Source organism: Taeniopygia guttata, chromosome 2 (genome assembly GCF_048771995.1).
Source record: "Taeniopygia guttata chromosome 2, bTaeGut7.mat, whole genome shotgun sequence".
In the NCBI taxonomy this organism is placed as follows: Eukaryota; Metazoa; Chordata; class Aves; order Passeriformes; family Estrildidae; genus Taeniopygia; species Taeniopygia guttata.
Window position 1 is genome coordinate 120920427 of NC_133026.1, and position 24097 is coordinate 120944523.

The 24097-nt window shown below is 35.3% G+C and overlaps 1 protein-coding gene across 3 annotated transcripts in view; it reads left to right on the plus strand.

Moving 5' to 3' along the window:
• Positions 1-24097, plus strand: part of CRISPLD1 (cysteine rich secretory protein LCCL domain containing 1) — a 38391-nt gene that overhangs the window by 8690 nt on the left and 5604 nt on the right. For all 3 annotated transcript variants that reach the window (XM_072924770.1, XM_002199389.6, XM_030266344.4), the window contains 11 exons: positions 11302-11420; positions 11556-11688; positions 13131-13246; positions 14140-14240; positions 15322-15501; positions 15594-15654; positions 15780-15846; positions 16458-16588; positions 19344-19387; positions 19474-19546; positions 21631-21706. In XM_072924770.1, the coding sequence (XP_072780871.1) occupies positions 11302-11420; positions 11556-11688; positions 13131-13246; positions 14140-14240; positions 15322-15501; positions 15594-15654; positions 15780-15846; positions 16458-16588; positions 19344-19387; positions 19474-19546; positions 21631-21706 (1101 nt within the window). The remainder of the gene's footprint in view (positions 1-11301; positions 11421-11555; positions 11689-13130; positions 13247-14139; positions 14241-15321; positions 15502-15593; positions 15655-15779; positions 15847-16457; positions 16589-19343; positions 19388-19473; positions 19547-21630; positions 21707-24097) is intronic.

The following is a 24097-nucleotide window of genomic DNA, read 5'->3' on the forward strand; positions in this document are numbered from 1 at the left end:
TCCTAGGAGAATTGAAACAGCATTAGGAAACATAAAGGAAGACCTTGTAATGGACATACATGTTTTGTTGAATTTTTCTATTTTGAAGTGCCCTTTTAAATTTCCTAGGCCTTTCTGACAAAACATTTTGATGTCTCTGTTTAGTGTATCTTACCCATCTTGCCAAAACTCTTCAGGAATGCTTGATTAAAAACAATTCCTGTTCCTTTTGAGCAAGGGCTTTGGTTTGTGGAATTGCCTAAGTGGCTGAAGAGCACTTTGGATGCCAAGAACAGAACACTCTATTCAGAGTGAACCTGCCCTCTTTCCCTCTGGTTTTCCACTTTTCTGCTTCACTTCAAAGATTGGTGGAAGTGCTTCAGCTCCTTTGCCTGTGCTCAAAGGCTACTGACTGCATCAAAGGACACAGTGACGTTGACTTACCCTCTTATTCTCCCTGGCAGTTTTAGCAAAGGATTGTGCGATGTCAAGTGGCCAAGGAAAAAAAGTGGTATGACTTCTATTGATGCAATGCCAATAACAACTAAGCAACTCCAAGTAAAGAAACTGAAAGTGGAAAGTAGCAAAAAGGCTCACTGTCTCAAAGTTTAAGGGAGCCTTCCCAAAATAAAATAATTAGCAACACAGGACAGACACTGTTCATCTTTTATTTCTGCTGTCAGAGAACGTTTTTGTCCCCAGAATAAAGAGGATCATTAAATATTAATCAATAGTAGCAGAATCTAAGCTTAAATACAAAATTTGAACCGAACACAGAAAGGATCAATTAAATTTATAAAAGTAGCTCCCGTTGCCTGTCATCTTCATGACATTTGTCTCAGAATCTTCCTCAACTAAGTTTTTTCTTTTTTATTGAGGAAAGATACTTATTTCTTAACATTATTTCAGTGAAATTCTAGATATGAAGTTATCATTTTCTATGTAAATATAATCAACCTTAGATTTGGTGTGAGTCACTATCATAGGAAAAGTGTGATTCAAGCAAAAGACTGTCCTCTGGTAATATAAAAATGGACAAATTTCACTTCATTATGTAATAAGATAACTGTTTCTTAAAATGAGGCTGATAAATCCATACTTTGTTTGCCTGATACATATCACAATAGATTTGTCCTGAATTCTCTGTTGGATCTTCAAGTAGTCAGGGATTAATTTAGTACATTTTCCAATCTTTCTTTGAGTTTTTATTTGAAAATATTTCTGACAGTAGAGCCAGGTCACATATGATCAATGGATGCTTTCTGGCAGTAAGTTCAATTCACTTGTGTCAAAACACAGTGGTCATCTTTTAAAAGCATTTAGTTTGACACATATTTGAGATACCATAGCTAATTCCTGTTCAAAGTCCAGGAAATTGTGTAACATGTCTAAAACCGCTGTATGAAAGCAATCAGTTACAGTGAGTTTAACCTGGTAATCACTACTAGGATTTGAGGTAAGGACCTGTGCTCTGGTCAGGTTGTGATTAGCTATAAATATTCATGAATACTATTTGTAATGAATGTATGCAATTCATAATTTGACAATGGACAAACTAGAGAAATCAAATCATCTTTCATGCTGTTGCTTCTCCTCCATTGCTGTTAGAATATAGAAGTGAATAGATGATTTTTAGTCATGTTCTAATAGACAGTCTCAATGCACTCCTTTTAAAAAGTAGGAAAGAAAATGCGCTATTTCAGAACACCTTGGAAAGCTGAATATTCCAGTACGTTTTTTTTAACATGCTTAGAGTACACAGAGAATTAAACGTGATTAGTCATGTCTACTGGTTCCTATTCTTGGTTTTACATCTTCAACATAAAGAGCTCAAACACATGAAGCTGTAATAAGGAGATACTTCTAAATACTGGTGCAATTTTTTCAGTGTTTGGGAACAATATTTTTGGCCTTATACCACTTTCCTGTTTCCAGGCAAAAGCCACAGTTTTCCTGCTTTTTACTCTTTTCCAAAAGAGTAGCTGAAACCTCAAGGTCTATTCAGGGATCTCTGCCCAGTTTAAAGCTCTATAAACTCCAGTCTGCCCCATGGTAACATGTAAGTTCTTTACATTTCACTTCTAGCCAGGTAGTAGTTTTCCAGCAGAAAATGCCTTTCTTAATTTTCTTGGTAGATGAAAGTTTAGCAGTTTTAGCTCTTCTTTCTTTTGCTTAAAGAATATATCAATACTAGTTAGTATTGTTAGGTTTTTATTTTCAAGGGAATTTTGCCTGGTGTTTTTGCCTGAGTTATTGTTTGCTGCTGCATAAGGGACCTCAGGCTGTGGGGGGACCACATTTTTTTCTGACTCAAATGACTGGAGGTAAGCATCTCAGTTGACTGCAAGTTATTTGCTTTTCAGATGTACTAATTATAATTATTTTTCATGGACTTCCTTCAGCATCTTTGTACTGGTGAAATTGCCTCACTGAAGCATGACTGAAAGGCAAACTGATGAAAACTGCCAATGGCTGTTCATGTCAAACCAATCCATTTTACTTTTTTAATGACCCAACAGTTAGGGAAGTATTAGGTGCCATATTTTGACTCTGGAAAGTTCTTGACACTCTCTACCCTGATGTTTTTGTGCGAGAAAATTGACAGAACCTCATTTTAAACAGGTGGAAGATTGAAGGTGTCAGAGCCTCTTCTGTTTTGGTTAAACACTTATGACTTGTGTGAGCAAAGAGTACACCTGAAAATGCAGTGTATACACACACACACACACACACACAAACTCATATATATATAAAATGTGGGCACAGGATGGGGTTGTTTTAAAGAATGTGATCAAAATTAGCACTTGAGAAGTAGAAGTAATGCAGTTAATGAAGCTTAACTGCAAGGTATGGAATGAGGAAGAAATCAAACTGGTGAAGTACAAGGGATAAAATGTAGAGGTAAAATTGCGATATAAAGATACAGGAGTTGCACTGACTTAAAAAATAATGTGGGGCACCAATCTGTAAAAGGAGTTGTCCATGTGTGAAACTGATGGGAATTTTTCTGAAATGGAAATGTCCATTTTTGGTAATTTTTAAAGAATGGTCTACTCATTCTAGAGAGGATGAAAGAGACTAACAAGATTGATTATGAAGACAGAATATGTGATTTATGAGATGATTTAAGGAATGAAGCAGCTGAATTTGGTTAATCTGTTAATAAAATTTGGTTAATAAAGTAGTTACAGGAAAGAAAGAGATTTCTTTATGTGCGACAACAAAACATCAGCTAGCATGGCAGGGCAGGAGGTTTAGGTTGCATACCAAGGAGATCCTCTTTATTCTTACAATCATTAAAATCCAGAAGGAAATAAAATTAAATATTATTCTGAAAATACTGTTACTAATATAAATTATAAAAATGTGGATAATTCACTTATATTTGGCTCAATGGAATAGCCTAGATAGACTAAAGTCAGGATCAGTCTCTTGAAGTAATTTTTAAGAGCACATTTCTGTTTTCCTGTGTATGTGCCGTGCAGGTGATTTCTACTTTTTGACTGTATTTCTGGCATATTTGCTCATGGCATTTCTCATTCTGTGTTTCATCTTTACTTTTTTTTTCCTTCTCAGTGTCATTAGTCTTAATACAGTGGATTCCTTTAAAAAGTAAATAAATACCCATACTGTACTGTGGTATTTACTTTACCTCTTTCCCTATATTTAGAATGTATACAGCAATGATGTATTTATACTATGCCATGGTAAATGTTTATTTTCAGTGGTGCCCACTGTACTTACTTTTCCATCTTTACTGAGCTTGAATTTTAGCTCTTCTTTAATTTCCGTATAGTCTCAGTCCATATGATTTTTTCTGCCTTCCAACATATGTGAAAATATATCCAATTAAAATGTTACCACTGTTGAGGTTTTTTTTTTTTTATTATTATTTTTACTGGAAAATGTTTTTTGAGCTACGGGCCTTTGCTGTTCTGCTGCAATACCTTTTAGTGTAATAGGTGGAGTTCTGCTGGTGTGCCTTGGATGAGAATGCACATTTTTGCAGCACAAATGGTGGGATTCATCTCACAAAGCTTTTGATGTCTGTGGTGTAGATGTCTGCATTTGAGCCAGTCTCCTTTAATTAGTAGAGAAAAATGAGAATCTCCAACACACAGTTTATCTCAGTTAAAAGTGGGTGGCTAAAATTACTTCCTTCTTATGATGTTTGTCTATGTAACTGCAAAAAGTTTTTAGATATTTAACTCAGATGTAGGTATCTGCTTTGAGACTGTTTAAATTCAGGGTACATTAATCCCACCTCATGTGATATGTTTGGCTGTTGATGAATTTTAATTTAAGATGTGGTAGACTCACTGAAACAGCAGCTCCTCCAATAAGCAGAACGTTGGTTTAGGTCCACACTGTACTTGAACCATGTGTTGACAGAGGTTAAATTCCAAAATTTGTAGTCCAGTATGTAAAGCTAAACTGGCATTAGTTGTGGTTTATTTAAATGTGATATGGTGTAAACCAGAAGCAGTAATAAGATCCATATTTTCTGCAACATCCCTGCTGCAAAATGTGATGCAATCTTCTGGGGTAGAAGAAGAGCCAGCAGCTGGAGGCAATAACTGCTGCTACCATTCAGTTTAACTTGCCCAGCTGGGTTTTAGCTTCAGCCAGGATAGTGTTTGAGAACATTTGTGAAACACTGATAGTGCCATATCTGTGTGTCTTTGATGGTGCACTAGTTTTAACAGGATACTGATAAAAGAAATGCCCGTGTTAACAAGTGTTGTGGTGCCATTCAAATAGATTTGTATAGCAAAATAATTGATGCTGAGAACCTGTCATTCATGCTAATTGCATTTCAGGGTTTGGTTTTTTTTTTGCTGTGTTTCTCTGTGTGGAATGAATACCCATGAGCAACTTCAAAGTGCACTCTAGCAGTGTTGTGCAAAACAAAAGGAATAGTTACAGGGAGGTTCATACTGCCAAGCAGTTTGTGATATTTTCAATGTGTGCCTATCTCAATGTAGAAAGCCAGCCCTGATGATGACGCCTTATCCAAAAGATAGATCTCATAGTAGTTTTCTGACAAAGTAAGCAATACTTTTTCTTGATAAACAAGTTGAATTACCTTGCATGCAGTACCAAACGATTCCCAATCAAAGTGCTTGTCAGACTTGGGAATCAGCTGCCTTGGTGCACTTCTATCTTCTTGTACTCCCTTCAGTACCCTGTATTTACCAAGGAAATGTGATAGAGCAAAGTCATTGAAACCTGGTCACGTCAGAGCATGGACGAGGGAATGAATGGATGAGAAATCAGGTGCTGTGCACACCTGTTTTTCAAAAAATTATAGTCTCCCTGTTTATGAAAAGAAATTTCCTATATTTTTAAGTAATGGTATTTGAAGATTTAACTCATCCTTTGGTAAGCAAAAGGATCCTTGCCTATAACCATGCAGAGATTTCTTTTCAACTTTACAATTTCTTTCAAAGAGTTAAATTGGTTTAGAAGTGCCTTAGTTTAAATATGTAAAATACTGACTCTTTGTGAGTATTGTGGAAGAACTTCTTGAATTAAGCTTAAAGCTCAATATATATTTCAGTAGCCAGATTCTAATATCACAAATGATATTGTGGTTAAAATCTGAGAAATGCTTACTTCTGGTAGGATGTAAAATAAATAGATTGCTTTGACTCTTCATATTCTTCCATTTTTATTCTGGCTTCTTTTAAAATCCCAAGCATCTTGGCATTTTAAAGATCACTAGTTTTGTATTTGAAGTTCTTCATTGTGTTATTTGATCTGAATGAAGATGTAAACTTTGGTGCTTATCTTTGTGTATGGAGATGCTTTCATTGTTTGAAGCCCAAAGCTTGCCATCATGTAAGTGAAACAAGGGAATGCTATTAAAAGCACAAGAATAAAATTTGTATTTCAGTAAAGAGGTATATTTTAAATACTTAGGCAGATTATTTTACCTGTTTGTTTCACTTAGCTTGCTTTGTGCATGAAATGCATTATATTTAGAACTAATCTGACAGGATTAGCATGAAAAAACTTTAAAATAAACAGTCTTTTATCCTTAGAATTAAGATGCACAGCTTTTTTTCAAATAACTTCAATTAGAATAATTCATTTAGGAAAGAAATTTGGATCTCCTATTTTAATTACTGAAAGAGAAGAACAAAATTCAAGGTGGTATCAAAAATGTAAAGTGGCTCTATCCTATTCTTGATCCCATCTCTGAAACATGTTGATAATTCAGTAGAAAGTCTTCAGAATTCTTCAAATTTCACCTACATGTAACTGTAGAATTTGCCTTTAAAAATACCTTTAAGCTAATTTTCTTGGAGTAAGCTGTGATATGGCATTGTAGTCTTACAGATTTTTTGTACACATCTTTAATTTGTTTTCAGAAATTTCATATGTATTCATGTTACTAGTAACTAGGTATAATTTTTACTTTACTGGAGTAGTCAGGTATATAAATAAAAGATAATTTTCCTAGTGGTTGCATCAATAATTAGGATACCATTTATGGAATCAATGAATTGGTAAAGTTGGAAGGGACCACTGCGGGTCACCTGGTCCACCGCCCTATTCAAGCAGGGTTATTCGAGATCATATGACAAAGGATAACATCCAGATGACTCTTGAATATCTCCAGTGAGGGGGATTGAGAAACATCTTTGGGCAACCTGTTCTAATGCTCAGTCACGCACACAGTAAAGTTGTTCTTCATGTTCGCGTGGAACTTCCTGTGCATCAATTTCTGCCCATTGCCTCTTGTCCTGTTGCCTGACACTACCAAGAAGAGCCTGGCTCCAGTCTCTTGTCACCCTTGTACTGGGGGTTTTTCCTCCCCAGATGCAGGAACCTGCATTTGCCTTTGCTGAATTTCAGATGGTTCTTCTCTGCCCATCTCTGTGCTCTGTCCATGTCCTTCTGAAGGGCTGCACAGCTCTCTCTGGTCTATTGCCCACTGCTCCCAGCTTTGTGTCATCAATGAAACTCCTGAGGAGACATCTACCCCTTCATCCAAGTAATTAATAAAAAAGTTAAAATAATATTGGGCCCATTATTAAAACCTGGGGGACACCACTATGATAGGCTTCCAAAATAGACCCTGTGCCACTGATTACAACCCTCTGGGATATACTGTTCAGCCAGGTCTCAACCCATCTCACTGTTCACTTAAGTTCGCGGTTTTTGAGTTTGCCTGTGAGGATATTGTGCAAGACAGTGTAAAGAGCCTTGCTAAAGTCGTGGTAGATGATAGCCACTGCTCTCCCCTCATCTTGGCTCATCATAGAGGGAAATGGGGTTGGTCAAGCATGATTTAACTTTTGTGAATCTGTGCTTACTATTCCTGATCACCTCGCCCTTCATATTGGTAGAGGTGGTCTCCAGAATGGAGTACTCCATTGCCTTTCAAGGGATTGAGGTGAGGTTGACTCTGTGGTAATTTCCTGGGTCCTCATTCTTGTGCTTTTTGAAGACTGAGGTGACGTTTATGTTTTTTCAGTCCTCAGGCACCACTGATCTCCACAAGCTTTCAGACATGATTGTGAGCAGCCTCACTGTTGCATCTGCCAGGTCTCTCAGCACTTGTGGATGCATCCTGTTAGAGCCCCTAGAACTGTTGATTTCAAGTTTGGATAGGTGTTCTCTGACACAATCCTCCTTGACAGAGGGAAAGTTCTCCTGCCACCATTCCATTACTCTGGTCTCCTAGATCAGAGATCCCTGAGGGCTGGTCTTGCCAGTGAAGCCCAATGCAAAGTAGGTGTTCAGTAACTGCCTTCTCTGTGTCAGGCTACCAGGGTCCCCCTCAATTTAGTAACAGGCCCACGCTATGCTTGGTTTTCCTTTTGTTATTGGTGTATTTGAACAAGTCCTTCATTTTGTACTTGTCCTTGACCAGATTCTTGAAGGGCCTTGGCCTTCCTTCTCTCATTTTTATTTACTCTGGCAACCTCTCTATGTTCTTTCCAAAAGGCCTGACGCTTCTTCCATCTCCTGTGGATTTCTTGGCTACAGTTGAGTAATGACAGGAGCTCTTTATTCACCAACAGAGGTCTCTTGCCCCCTTTGCCTGATTTCTTGCTCATCAGGATGCCTCATCCTTGAGCCTGGAATATCTTTCCCTCTTTTTATGAAAGGTTATTAAAGTGATCCTGGAGATGGGGAAACCTTTTCATTTCTACGTTGATTTAGATTTCTGTTTTATGGCTTCTGTCTTTCCAGGTCCTGGAGACACAAGTAACTGTGACTTCTAGCACTTGTATCTCTTTTTTGTCTACTGGCTGTAGGAGATTAGTGGATTTTTTATTCACATTTTTTTCTTTGAAGTCTCTGGTAATCAAGAAGGTGACTCTAATCTCTAGGAAATTCTTTGGAACTGAGACATTTGGACATTCTTCCAGAATGTTTTATAAAATTTATGTTCCTTAGTAGAGAGAGGGTTTTTTGTTTGTTTTTTTAAATTGTAACTTCCATTGAAGCCATTTCAGGAAGTGGAGGCTTTGATGAGAAAATGAGCCCATATAGCAATAAACACTGCACTTAAGGAGTTTTTTTCCCTTACAGTGAAATTCACACTTGACTAATTTTTTTTACATCTGAATATGTAAGACTTTTGATATTTACTCCATCACATCTCAAAATATACTTAAGTGATTAAAATGAGAAAGAAATTAGTTACGTTTTGTTACTCATAAATGAAGCTGCTTCAAGGAAAGTGCATTATGGTGAGGCCTAGAAAGTGGGAAGTGTGCTTAAGTCTGGCTAGGTAAGGTAAAGGGAGTAAAGACAATATTTCATACTGTGGATGAAGGCAGAGAAACAGTTAAAGAAGACAACTTGTTTTCAAGACCATATCCAATTTCAACAGTACTTGGAATGTGGGTGTTCATCTGTCAGAAGGATTAGCGATAAATTTCAGGTTTTCATCGAAAAGCTGTACTTTCAGAGTTCTGGATGGTGCTGTCATGCATAGCTTTCATCAGTCTTTAAAGAAAATTTTGTTAAAGGTAATTACTTCACAGTCTTGAAGAGTTGATTCAAGCAGCTACTATTAGTTGCCTAGCTCTAAACTTAACAAAAAAAAAAGTATAATTATTTCAGTTAAAATAGCTGCATAAAATATTTTTAAACTTGTGTGATGAGAAAAATAGAATAATAGTACAATTCCTTTAACCGTGACTGATGTTTTAAAAGTGGAAAATGTGGGGGCATAGTTTACAAGAGAATATCTTCTGGCTTTCTGAAGGTTGTAAGAGCTATAAGAAATTGTAGCTAGCCTTAGAGGTAGGAAGTTCTAAAACTGAGAAAGTGCCAAAATTTTTCTTCTATCATAAGTCTAATTTATTCTAAATTTGTATTTTAGAGTCCAGCTGGCAAAACCATTCTTAATAGCAATTATGCAGGAAATATTTTAACTTTATGACTTGTTCATCCTAAGAACTAAATCTGCATATTATAAGATTTTGAGGTGACTTAATACCATACAATATATGCAACAAAGACAAATTGTAGTGGCTTTTATTTTAAAATATTATGGTATTGTGATTTTGTGGTAGAAGATGAAGCAACTCTACTACAGCCTATAAGAACAAAGTATAAATGGGAAGTGTGTTAATCTTCATGTGTTTTTACAATGGGCACAATAGGGAGAAGAACATTTTATGATGGTGTGACAACTAAAGGGAAGGGGAAAAGAATTATACAAACTGTCACTTCATAATTTAAGATTAGAATATTTTCTTCTGGAGGTTAAAAAAGTTGTGGTTTATGACACAGAAATAATGGCCTAGGAGAATGAATGGAAAATTTGTGCAATTTTCTAAAGTCATTGGTCTTTGTATCCATAGGTGGATTAAAAGATTTATTCTGTCATTATTATATTGTTTGAGTATTTCTGTCAAAATAAATGCTGCATTTTGGGAGTCAAAATATACCCTGTAAATTGTTTACTTGCTGATAATATTAACAGACAAAATGTAATCGAATGCATTACAGATTTCTGAAGAAGAGAAGCAAAAACAGATATTCTAGGATTAAATTGAGTGATAATAAAGTTTTTACATAATAATGGTCTTGCATAACCAAGGGCATACTTGTTTTTGAAGAGTTATCTGATTAATAATTTGAAAACCACATGCCAAAATCCATAGAAAAATAAATTTTTGTGTGTGGAATTTGTCTGTTATATTTGTGCAATCTTTGGCTGTGTTATGGAGTTTTCTACCTTTTATCTGTGCCAAAAATTAGTAGACATGATCTCCAGTGTCTGCATGGGAATTTGAATCTGAAAATATTAAATTACTGTTACTTAGATAGCATAGTCTCATTTAATGAAATTTAGTCTGAACGTATGATGAAATTCTCCAGGTTCTATCAAGATGTGTTTCTTTCCTGGAGTCATTCTAGTTTCCTAACCTGTGTGTTGGTATTAATCAGGTATCTGGAAACTATTTCTGCAGCTCTCAGGAAATTCAAAAAGCTAAACAAAATTATGGACACTTTGCACTGGAGCAATGGACCACTTCAAACAAACCCCAGCTTAGTGCAGTAAAAACTATGCATTCACAGTATGGTACGACTTTTTTCAAGAAGAGTATGTCTTAGTAGGCTTTTGAGAGAAGGAAACTTGGATTTACCTTTCAGCTGCAAGTTTATTCTTCCTTCTTCCTTAAAGAATAAAAATTAAGGATAAACAATAATTTATAATATCTTTTTTTCTTACTTCTTCTAAACATGCCTCTTTACTATCATGAATGTCCCTTTTTTTACCAACCTATCCATAAAATCAATGAATGACAACCTTACTCTAATTTTAACAATTTGCGTTGGAATTGTGTATTCCTTCAACAAAAGGTGGTTATAGAAAAGGAAGAGGAAATCTCATTCATTTCATATAAACTGTTAGTTTAGATGCAATAAAGCCTTGTTTGAAAGCAGATTGAATAATACCCCCTTTCAGTTAAAAGAATGCCCAATACTGAAAAACAATCTCACAAGACAAAAAATGCACTTAATTTAGCTTGGAAAGTTGAACTAAGCCTTTCAGTTTCGTGCTTGTGCTTTATTCACTGCAGCATGGTTGCACGTGGTTTTTAAAGGGAATGCTGTGAAAGGATTAAAACTTTTTCTCTTGGTGAAAGCATTCTTCTTTCTTATGAAACACAAATGCAGCATACATTTTTCAATTCTTACTTTTCAGTCTTCTGCCTCAGTAAAAGAAACTTCAAAAAATTGATATTTTTTCTTTTTTCTTTTTTCTTTTTTTTTTTTTTTTTTGAGAATAAGACATACACCAAATATTTTTAAGAAGATTTCTCTTTCTTTTCTTTTAAATTTCAGACATGGGACACAGAACTGGAGAGATCTGCAGAGTCATGGGCTGAAACCTGTCTGTGGGAGCATGGACCAGCAAGCCTTCTTCCATCCATTGGACAAAATCTGGGTGCACATTGGGGAAGGTAGTTTAAGATACTATTTTATGCAATATATAAGATTTTTAAAAATCTAACAAAAGTTGCTTTTTAATAAAAGGAAAAAAATGGCAGAAGCTACAACTTTTCAATGATCTAATACACTGCTACTGGCTTTCCTAGGTACAGACCTCCAACATTTCATGTCCAAGCATGGTATGATGAAGTGAAAGATTTCACATATCCCCATCCTCATGAATGCAATCCGTATTGTCCATATAGATGCTCTGGTCCTGTTTGTACACATTACACACAGGTATGTAAGTGTGCTTGATTTTAATCACATACGAAAAGAGTGGCAGAGACTTCCAGCTAGGTTACTGTCTGACACTTACAGCACACAAAATTGCACTACATACCACAGCACAAAAGCACAAAAAGGGCTTGTTTAGACTTCACTGTTACAAGCACTGGGTATCAATGACAAAGTAAGGTTGTCATACAAATCTTTAGATTTCATCCTCATAAATATCAGCAGGATGGAGGAAAAAGCTCACAAGCTCCAGTGTTAAACTGAGTGTTACTGCTCAGCACATTCTGCATAATTTGGATAGCCCTTCCCATAATAGGTTGAAGGAAAAGCTCATTTAACAAAAAACCAAAACGTTTTCTTAGGCAAATTTCTCAGATCAAACAGTAGTCTTTAGGACACTGCTTTAACTTTAGAAAGATTTTGAAATTAGTGATAATTTACTTCCTATTTCTGAAATCTGTGTATCTAGCCTGAAGTTTTGTTGGGGGGTACCAGTCATGCTTTAAATGAATGGGAAATACATGATCTTCAGATTATACTATGGCCCACATATAATTTTTGATTTAACATTGGAGAACGTAAAAGTTATGAATTTTTAAACAGTTGTTTAGTAGCATAATTTAAAATTGTATCTCATTTTAAAATAAAGCTACCTCTATATTCTTATTTACTATATCTATAATCTGTAATTACATTTACTATTACATTCCAGATAAATACATATAGACAGCTTTTTTTGTGGTACTAGTTCTTCACAATAGTTATCTCTTTCAACTCTTAAATCCTGCTGGATCTACAGATTTGGCTTACCTTGGCTAAAGAATTTTTCAATATTTGTCATATTTTTATGATTTGAACATTCCAGACTTTGTAATTTTGATTATTTTTGAGATCTGCGATGAAATGTGAATATAGAAGTGCAGCCACCTTAGGTTGCAATGACATAAAAGAATATTAATTTAAAATCCATTATTTGGGTCTATTCAGTGTATGAATATTTTTATTAATGTTTCTATCCTTTCTTACCTCCTTTTACTGCTGAAAAATATCTGTTGTCTCAGTCCAATCAATCCAAATCTCTCTGGACCTTTAGGTTGTACTGGGAACTCCAGCACACTGGACCATAACTTCTAGCTCACAATTATCAATTAATTGTGATTCCTAGAATCAGATCTTCAGATCATGTTTTGTAGATGTTTTGCTACACTTTCAAATATATGCTTATAGCGTTTGTATAAAATGAGAGTCATATCTTTACCATCAAGGTCAAATTTTTCTCTCTAATTAGGGCATAACTGAATGGCCTTTTGACAGCTGTAAGTAAACCACTTCAAGCCATTTATAACAGAGGGGAATACATCACTTTGGTAATTTAAGTTTTGTATGTTGGAGACAGTTTTGATTTTAAGTGATCATCTTTGGTTTTCCTCTTTTCTTTTCCGTAGGTTGTTTGGGCTACAAGTAGCAGAATCGGTTGTGCAATTAATTTGTGTCATAACATGAACATCTGGGGGCAGATTTGGCCAAAAGCAGTTTATCTTGTATGCAATTATTCTCCTAAGTAAGTAGATTGACACCCAAAAATATCTTGAGGGGGCAAGATACTTTATAATAGTCCAGGAAATAATCTGCAAGGAAATCAGTCTGGATTTTCTGGTTTTTGTACCATTACAAAATAGAGCATTGTTTCCAAACAGCCTTCAGCTGCACAAATACTTTCATGAGTTTTCTGGTGCTTCAGCTTTCTGGCCTGTCTTTTAGTACATATACAGCATCAGAGACCTTTATTATAGTGTGATATTTTTCTGAAAAATAAATCTATTTCCCCACTGTGACTTAAAGAAATGTGCAACAGGAAGCCCATGGTTAAGATCAAACTTTATAGGATATTCCAGCTAGGAGAGAGTGGAGCCCATTCTCATGAAGTGGAGTAATTTAGTTTTATGGTGCTATGCCACTCTGAAAAGATTGTACAGTGATTTATGTCAATTTTTAATTTTTTTTCATCATGGACTTTTCAACAAGATCCTGTGAATTTGTTGTAGAATCATAGAATCATAGGGATTGTAAAAGACCATTAAGACCATTGACTCCAGCCAGTAACCTAACGCTGGCACGTCCACCACTAAACCATGTCCTTGAGTGCCACCTCTACACACCTTTTAAATACCTCCAGGGATGACAACTTCACCATTTTCCTGGGCAGCCTCTTCCAGTGCTTGGCAACTCTTTCAGTGAAAAATGCTTCCTAACATCCAATCTAAACCTCCACTAGTGCAACTTTAGGCCATTTCCTCTCATCCCATTGCTTGTGACTTTGGAATATCAGAAGAATGTTGTCTATGTGCCTGCTGGTTTTCATAATTTATTTCTTGATATATTAGGTGCTGTTTAATATTAACATGTTAATATGCTCATTGATTAAGGCATTTTTTGCTATTTTTTTCTGTAAAGGGGTAACTGGTGGGGTCATGCTCCTTATAAATCCGGCCGCCCCTGTTCTGCATGTCCCCCTAGTTTTGGAGGAGGTTGTAGAGAAAACCTTTGTTACAGAGGTATGTACTATTTCACCATTATAGCTATAAACAGGAATAGAAATGTAACTTTTCTTCTGATTTTTTTCCTCATTGTGCTTTAACATAGTGGAATAAAATATATACTGTGTGTGTCCAAAGACCAGTTTGGCCCTACTTTGCTATGCTGAATGGGAATATATGCTTGTGATGAGTGAGGCTGAGTTTCACCAGAGGGAATGGAGTGCGCTGAATTCCTGCTGATAAGTGCTGATTCAGGGCTTTTAGTAGACGAAGATGGAGACTCACTGTGTGCTCTTTATATGCCTTTCTGTAATTACACTGGAAGTCTGTGCAGTAATTTGTTTACAGGGAAACATTATCTCAGTGACATAGTCATGTATTGTGTGTGAAAAACCAAGAACAAAGTTAGAAGACATTAGTAATTAAAGAAAATGTCAGCTAGGATGATTATTAGCTTACAATTTTTGGAATAGCATTTATAGCATTGAAACACAGCATATTACAAAGCTGCTACTTCTTTTTATTCTACTCCGTGAACAAGTCATTTAGCAATTTTTGTAAATAATTTCTGAGACTTCATATAGACCATATGAAAGCTGTATGTGTGTGCCCAAATAGCTTCCTTATGGTTCTAAGTACGAAACGTAGATACAGTTAGGAGTGTTTCAGAATTATTTTCACTACGTATGAATAGAAGGGCCTCATTTTCAGGTGTATGTTACTATGAAATAAGCTTTATTTGCATGCTGTCTATGAACTTGGTAATACTTTGCCCATGTGTAACAGAGATTGTCCTTGTCCAATTGGTTTTTTGATGGCATGAAGATATGAAAACAAGTGCATTAATAACGGTTTCATACTTAAATTGTACTACACATGCTGGGAAAAAAAAGTATCACGAACATACTTGAGGTGTTTTATTAATCTTGAGTTCTCCAGCTTATGAAGCAGTGTAGAGTTTTCCTTGCTTTCTTCCTTTTGTCCACCATTTTATGAGAACAAAGCGGTTTTACCAAAACATGGTAAAGGATTTACATTCCATACAGATTTTATTTTTTTTCTGAGAGATTATATTTTTTTTGCCTATTTTCTGAAACAGAAGATTCAGAAAGACCGTATTCCCCCCATGAACCAGAAGAGGAAACCAATGAGATTGAACGCCAGCGATCCAAATCCCAGGATGCAACTGTGCAAAGCCGGCCAAGAGCACATCAGCCTTCAGCCTCCACAGGCACTGATGATAATGAGAAAAATGAAGTGATAAGCACACAGCAAATGTGTAAGGAATTTACCTGATTTGCAAGTGGTCAACAAAATTGAATTATCTAGTATCAAATTCATTGCAGTGAATTTGCTTTTTGCTTGTTTTAGCTCAGATTGTTTCATGTGAAGTAAGGCTAAGAGATCAGTGCAAAGGAACAACTTGCAATAGGTACAGTAAATTTTACAATTGTCATTTTGAGATTTTTCTGAAAGGCTATATTTGTATATGAGCTGGAATAGTTCCCCTTTTTGTAATCCCAGGATTTAAAACCAAGTTGTATTTAATTCTCTTAGGTATGAATGTCCTGCTGGCTGTTTGGATAGCAAAGCCAAAGTTATTGGAAGTGTACATTATGAAATGGTAAATACTTTTAAATTAGATTTTGTAGCAGTAGAGTGTTTGATGAAATGTCTTTTCTGTTGGCATACTAGTTAAAATTATATTAAGAATGGATTTTGAGGATGTCAGCATTCACCAAAACTGAAAGCTTACACCAAATGTTTAAGAAAGCATTGGACGACCTAAATTTTCATCTGCTACTCTGTGTGTACTGTACAAATGTACTTCGTACTTAGAGATACACAGAAGTAGAATTTTTGTGTCCACATATTTACATGCAAATATGTGAAGGTGTGATTAAAGGAGGAGTACAGCAATTTGTGGGTATGCTTGTATAAATTGTTTCAGTTAGATGGACCTGCTTGTGTATAACCTTAATACTAGATGAGAGTATATAATTTACTCTGTAGAATGGGAAAACAGTATAAGAAATGACATCTATTGTGAACCGGTGAACTGTAAGTGAGAATAGTTTATCTCTGGGTAAGGCAAAGTGGTGTTTTATTTGCTTGAAATAACACCTACGTGGGCCAAGTCAAACATAAAAGTCTCTTTATCGAGTTTTTAAAGACACGTAATTAAAACCTGTTTTTTGTCTGACATGGATCTGCTTTTCCTGCTCTGTTTTTCAGCAATCCAGTATTTGTAAAGCTGCCATACATTATGGCATCCTAGACAATGAAGGTGGTTGGGTTGATGTGACTAGGCAAGGGAGGAAAAATTACTTTATCAAGTCTTACAGAAATGGTGTTCAGTCAATTGGGTAAGTTTTTTCTTAAAATTAAAATATATGAAAAGGTTTTCATCTGTTTATTTTTATTTCATACAAAATATATCACATTTTTAATAACATTTTGCTACGCCTTTTTGTCATAAATAATATGAAAATGCATGTGGATATAGCAATATCATATCCATTCTGAAACTTTAGGCAGTGTTTAATGGTGGACAGAGTTGGCACAATAATGATGTGAAAGAAGGTTAAATAATGTACAGAGTGACTCGGGCAATAAGTTTGTGTTTGTAGCTAAATAATGCTGAGAGTATTCAGTTAATTAATTGGTAAGAGTATATATTTATTGTAAAAAACTAGCACATACTGGCAGATTATGTGTTTTTGACATGGACAGAGCAATCTATGACAGTTAACAAAGCAATAATATTACAAGTTCATGTTTGTAAATGACCCTCTGGTAGTGTGCATATGGAACAAGGAGAAAAGACATCTCTTCCTGTATGCTTTGGTAATTTCATTACAGTTTCACAGTTTACATATGACATTTTTCACAAATATTTTGCATGATTTCTACATTGGCCAGTGATAGAATGATATTCCATACTGTGGAAACTTAGTTTGGAATTGTACTGCATTGCTGAGGTGCCTTCCTTAAGACAGGTAGATGAAAACAGTTCCAAATACTTGTAGACATGCTAAAGAAAAGCCCAGAAAACTAACTCATAGAAATGGAGACTGCTTGGCTGTTTCTTATATAATTATCCAATGATAGATGAAGAACATCAGTATTAATATATTTGAATCTAAGATATTATTGGTATTTGCAAATTACACTTCACAATTTCGTAATGTATTATTCAGAGCTTTACATTGATGTTCTTATTTCTGTCTGTAGTTAGTATACATGCAATGGTGGTATGTGTGTAGCTCAAAGGAGTAATATTGAGCTGAAAGAAAACAGGATTTTTCTGAGCGATATATTTTGCTCACATGTAAGCCCAAGAGTCAAGGAGACAGGTAATCATCAGCAGCTGTGCTCTCACTCTGTGCAGTGCAAACAAATAATACAGGCTATGACACCTGTCATCATTTCTCTTTTCAACAGGTATGTCTAATCCTGCATAGAGAAGAGCATTGGCGTGGTAGCCTTAATTGAGTGGCCTATAATTTGGACTACCTGGGTAGCACTTAAAGCATTGATATAAATCAGTTTCTTTGGATCATATGATGACCAGACTCTGGTTTGATTTACTTGCCTAAAAATGAAGATACAGGCACACATATTTTTACTTGCTTTGATGCAAAGGGAAGTAGATCTTGATTATATCAATGCTAACATATGAGGAGCCAGCTTGCTTACAAATGTAGAAGTAAAAAAGCTGTAAAAAAAAATCTTTAAATTGGAACCAATTGATTTCCCATCAGTTGAAATCTCTGAGTTTCTATGCTACATGAGACAAAACTGTGATTGTCCAGCCTACAGAGTGTTTTTAGCACCTATCCTCCGAGAATTGGAACTCAGGGAAAGTTATTTTGGCTATGGGATAAATAAAGATTATTTGCCAAAGTTTCAAACCTTCAAAATGCCCATCAATAAGGCAGGAGATGCCTTGCAGCTACCTGACTCTCACCAGTGTCTGTAGATGGAGCCTTGCATAAACTACTATTTAGTCTATTCAAGAATAGATGAAATAAAGTGGATCTCACCTCTACTGTGTATTTCAAACCAGAATACAGAATACAGAAAAGTAAGTGTCAGGACAGCATACAACAAATGTTCTAATCTTCAGCTCCTTGAATTTCTAATCAGGATTGCTAATACCAGTGTTTTTTCAGCTGCTGGATTTTCTTAGGATAGGGTACTGTTCTGAATATCTTAACAAGCTAGTCAACAATAGAATACATATTCCTACATCAGTGTTTGACAATGCTAGGGCAACAGAGGTATGAGCTACATTAGTGAAAGTTAATTTGATCCAATAAATGAGCAATGTGAAATTGATGGGTCATACAAGTAAATAAACTGATGCAGGCAAACAGTGAGGTCCACAGGAGCAATTTGCTCCTAAGGTGAAGAGGGAATAATTTCCTTGGTTTGTTGGTTTTTTGGGGTTTTTTTTGGGGGTTTTTTTTGTTTTTTTTTTTATAAGTAACTTTATGGGTGCCAAAGGCATCCTCAGTTTCTTTGTTACAGATGGAAAATATCATAATCAGAGGCATATCCCAGGAGTCAAAAGAGGAGGAAAATAGAAGATGAGGGGAACAAAATAGAAACATTCATCAATTTGTAATTAAACAACATAATCTAGGTACCTGACTTTTTATAACAGGAAGCAGGTACATCTGAGTGCCATATAATTACTGGGGTGGGGAAAGAGCTCTTACATGTTATACTGGGTTTTTAATGATAAGGAATGAACCTTAAGCAAAAGGTGAATGAGCTCTTCTGGTAGATGAAAGCTTCTGAGCAACCACATGCTACATTATGAGGGACCAATATATTGCTTAATTGGTTCCTATCACACGTTCTCTTAGCAAATTAAACTTCTGAAAGAGTTTAACGCACATTCCTGTTTTTGAAACAGATTCACTGGGAGTACAAAGAAAGTGTGTCATTGCAATAAATACATTTCCATCTGGGGAGGAGGAGGTGCAGTGGCTAAAACCTGGTCATGGACATTCTCTTGGGTTTATTTCCATATTTTCTAATAAAAATTATTCTAGCTAAAAGAAATCACTGAAATATGTTATTTACTGATAATTTCTAATATTTCTTCTTCAGAAAATACCAGTCTGCTAACTCCTTCACTGTCTCTAAAGTAACAGGTTAGTATTTATTTCTTACAAGCTCAGTACTACTCTACTTTTTCTAAATAGTACACATTTACTTGTTTGTGTTTTATTTTCTTCAGTTCAGGCTATCACCTGTGAAACCACAGTGGAACAACTGTGCCCATTTCAAAAACCAGCTTCACACTGTCCGAGGTAAAATTCATAAAATGTTTTTAATTTAAAGTGTTGCTCTATTTTCTGCCATTTACTAGTTAATTTATCTTAAGTTGTTGAGAAAAGTGACAACAGTAGCTGTAAACATAAAGTAAAAAATGTTCAAGTGATAATTTAATCTTTGGTCTCAGTAGAAGACAGGGTAGGTAAAGATGATCTGCAGGATTTTTCATTAAGAAAATATCTTTCTTTTTTATTCATTAAGATCCTGTTGCTAATCTTAGTGAAATCCTTACACTAAAGACTGTGAATAAAAGTGCATTTTTATTTTTCATTGTCCATCATTTTATATATATGCACTTTGGGCAAAGTACACTTTATTTAAATTTATTTACCTGTAAAGCAGATACAATAGAAGGATAAAATTCAGATAATTATCATGGAAGTTACCCATTTGCTTGGGAATTCTGGAGAAACTGGATTAAAAAAAATTGAAACATGTCTAGTTAAGGTAAGGCCTGGTCTTTAAATATCTGTGCCATTTCTTTGAAGGCTGTGTTTTAACTCTTCAAAAGGCACCTGTACCACAATATTTTGACAAAGGAATTCGGTAACACTTCTTAAAACCATAGATGAGTCAAAGGAAAATACACTGTAGCATGATTTACCACATATTGAGCTGGAGATATCCACAGGATTACTTTCATAGCAATCATTCAGCCAACACAGGAAACAAGTACAAAGCCAAAACTGCTAGGAAAACATCCCTTCATGTAGCACTTGGGTCCATGGACTTACTTGGTGTTTGGCTATGACTCTTGGCTTTCTAGCTGGAAGATGTGGAGAAGTAAGCTGAGGACTGGAACACAGGAATGGATGGCTACAATCTCCTATCTGTTTCTTTTTCTCTTTATTATTAAAAACTACAGCTAGCTTCATTAACAGAAAAACAGGTTTGTCTTTAGGAAAATTAAATAATAAGTACAAGGTTTAAAATGACATAATTGTGATGTGTCAACTTAAGGAACTTCACAATGGCAGTGATTCATTCAAGATTCCATGCATGGTCTTAATTCTGAAAATGTGGTCTTGGAAATTACAAGCAGTAATCAGTCATGGCATTGATTACACGACCTCTTTTTGTCCTCTTACTCCCAACTCATAAATCAGCAGGTCTTCAACATGCTTCTTCAACTTCTTGCTGCCTTCTGACAAAAATGTCTTTCCTGACTCTTATCACCATGTTTTAGTTACCCATCTGGCAAGACTCTAGCATGCCCAAGTGATTTGACTTCCCAAATATTGATTGGAGCCTGGATAACATTTTAAAAAAGATCACTTGCCCAGGGCTGTCCATGTAGGGTGGCTCCATTTTTCAAATGAAGTTGTGCAGAGTAGACGTTGAGTCAGACGATGATTCTTGCTTGTAGCATATCACAGTTAGCAAATAAAATGCTGACACCTTCTGCACTACACTTAGCTTCCCACATGGTTTTCCTGTGCATTTTGAAGGTATAGAAGACATGAACCACAGAAAAAAATTTCCTCAAATGTTAACAAGATGCTGTTAATAAAGACAATGTTTGTTTTAGCAGGTTTCTGACCTCCCAGAATCAGATAGATTCATCTAGATGAAAATCCAAGGTTTTTCATTCTAGCCACACATGCCAATGCTCAGCTTCATTATAAGTTGCTAAATTGGCTTGTGTCACCAGGTCATCAGTATCAAAGCAGGTCCTCAGTCAGATCTGCCTCTTCTGAGCCTGTACATTTTATATAGGGCACTTAGGTAAATTATAGAGTAATGAACAGGCTGTCTTCTCACTGATATTTCTACTTGCCTCACATGTGTTGAACAAGAACACCATCTACTTATCCAAAGGAAAGAAGACCAGACTTGTTAAAGTATGATTTTAAGCACTACATGTGAAATTCAACACATCAGCAATGCTTTCAGTTGTATGGTCAAAGCCTTGAAAACTCGCAGGTTTTAAATAGCATTAGGGATCCATATGTATAGACAATCAGCTTGATTTGTATTTAATAATGCTGTAATTGAACATGATATATTAATGCTCTGATACTCTTCCTAACTGTATGTGGCTTTGTTTTTGATCTTTCAGGGTGTACTGTCCTCACAACTGTATGCAGGCAAATCCACACTATGCTCGTGTAATTGGTACACGAATTTATTCTGATGTAAGTATAGGGATTTACATTGTGTTATAAAATGAGATATAAAATTCTATGAAAAAAGTTATAATGTAACTCTAAGATAGAATATTGATATACAGTTTTCCTCCATATGATGATTTTTTGCAAAAAAAACCCCCTTTGTTTTTAAAAGATTATTTTCAGTGGCTCCTATTTAAGTTAGCAGTAGTCAAAAGCTGAAGATGTTGAATGTTATTTGAAAACTCATTGTTGGCTTCACTTGACTCTGGACCCATACTTTAAATTGTTTTTTAATCAAAATTCCCACTGTTCAATATTTGTTCAGTATTAGCAGTGTATACTCATTTAAACCCTTGCACTTTAGATTCTGATGCAACCAGAACTTCTGTCAGACTTTACAAAAAATATTGCTCTTAAAATAAATGTCTGCAGTCTCGTTATTTTGAATATTTCTTATGTGTGTGGATAGCTAAGTATTTCCAACACAGTTGGATATATTTATGTAAAGTATCTCACACTGTCATATTATTTTAACAGAGTTTTTTTGTCATTCTGTTAGCTAGTCAACTTTTTTTTCCCTGTCTTTTCTACAGCATGTTTAGTTCTGAGGTGGGTAGAAAGTCTGAAAAGAGATTTCTAATTTATGCCCCTCCTTTGTCTTGTCTCTATGAAGGACCCAGGATGTAGTGGCAGAGAAAGCAGTTTGTATTTTTGGCAGTAAACTCTGGGGTTTGACTGTCTTATGGATGTCATAAAGAGTAGTATGACAACTACTGGGTCAGATGATGATTTTCGCTACTTTCCAGTTCTTTGAAATGTGTGAAACCAGTATGTGAATATTTACTCTTAAGCATTATGAAACTAACTGATGTCCATTAGATTACCTGAGTGTTTTGTCCTGGAAACACTCTTGTCCATAAGTAGTGTCATGGGTGTGAATAGTATTTCCAGTTTAGAAAGATAATTGATTTGTGTACTGGATCCTTAATGTGCATAAAAGGGGCAGTGAAAATAGATTCAATGCAAGTCCAGTTTGTGGAAGATGATTTTCTTTCAGCTCTGTGGTTGAAATTAAGGGCTACAGACAAAGTTTCCCTGTGAGTTAGAAGAGACTGTTGTAGGAGAAATAGGACATTGTGTTTAATCTTGACAGGGGAAATCTCATAATACGTATTTTCTTTGGCTGGAGAACTTCCAGATGACTTTAATTAATGTTATGGAGGCATACTTTAACATTTTTTTAGGTGTACTATCTCATTATTCATCTCTATTATGTAGAAATGTTTGCAGCCATACTGCTTTTAGGAAAAAAATGGACATAAATACAGATAAAAAAGCAGAGATGGGAGTCTTCTTATCAACTTCAGATGCTGTCAGGGTAGACATTTACCCTGAAGGTGCTTACCTATATTATGTATTCAGTAGTTTTTAGTACAGAGAGTATAGTGGTAAAAGAGTATATAGGTATCTGCAGAACAGAATTAATTTGAATTTTTCAGCCTCCTTACTTCTTACTGGGCCTAGAGACCAACAGATATATTTTATCTGAAGAGTTCAATGGAGTTGTATAATTTTATTGAGGACTTTGGTCATACTAATTTTTGTTTCAGTAACCATATATGGAAATATTCCCTGAAACTTTTGCAAAAGTATTCATAATTCTCTGTTACAGGAAAATACAGAAAATATGATGTAGAAAGCTATTAAATAGCTCCTATGATGGTATGTTAAATACACTTGTGGTTTAAATGCCTTTGTAGAGTAGTGCTATGCTGTGGTAGATACTGGTATTTGTTGAGTATCTGAAAAAGGAAAATAATTAACTTGGTATTCAGATCCTATGACCTGTTAAAAATGCTAATAAAATTAGGAGCGTTCACAACACAGTAATAAAGCACGACCGCGTAATGCTGTATGAAGTGTTCATACTAACTTAAAAATACTGCCTTATACATCCTTTGGAATTTTTTCATCAAAATGAAAGAAACAACCACAAATCTTTGAAGTTTTCCAGAAAGTGACACAAGGTTGCTAATGTAAACCACAAATAATATGCTGAAATTTGTGATAGACATAATGAAATCCTGTTTTGCTTAAATTAACAGGAGGCTTACCTTAGTAGCTCAAGGATGTGTGATCTGGATGACATAATATTGAGCATAGGAAATACTGTGGCATCACTACTGGAATCTGATTCTATTTAGATGCATGTTTAATAGTCTCATTCCAAGACAATGAGAAGTTATTGAGAGATAAGGACAGATAATACTTTGTAAAAAAAGATATTTTGTATATGTTTATAAAACTATATGCATCTATTTGTAGCTATTCCTACAAATTAGTTCATAATTATTAATTTATACTCACGTAATTGTTCATTTATTCAAAAACTATGTTAATTTGTTCTTCAGTCTC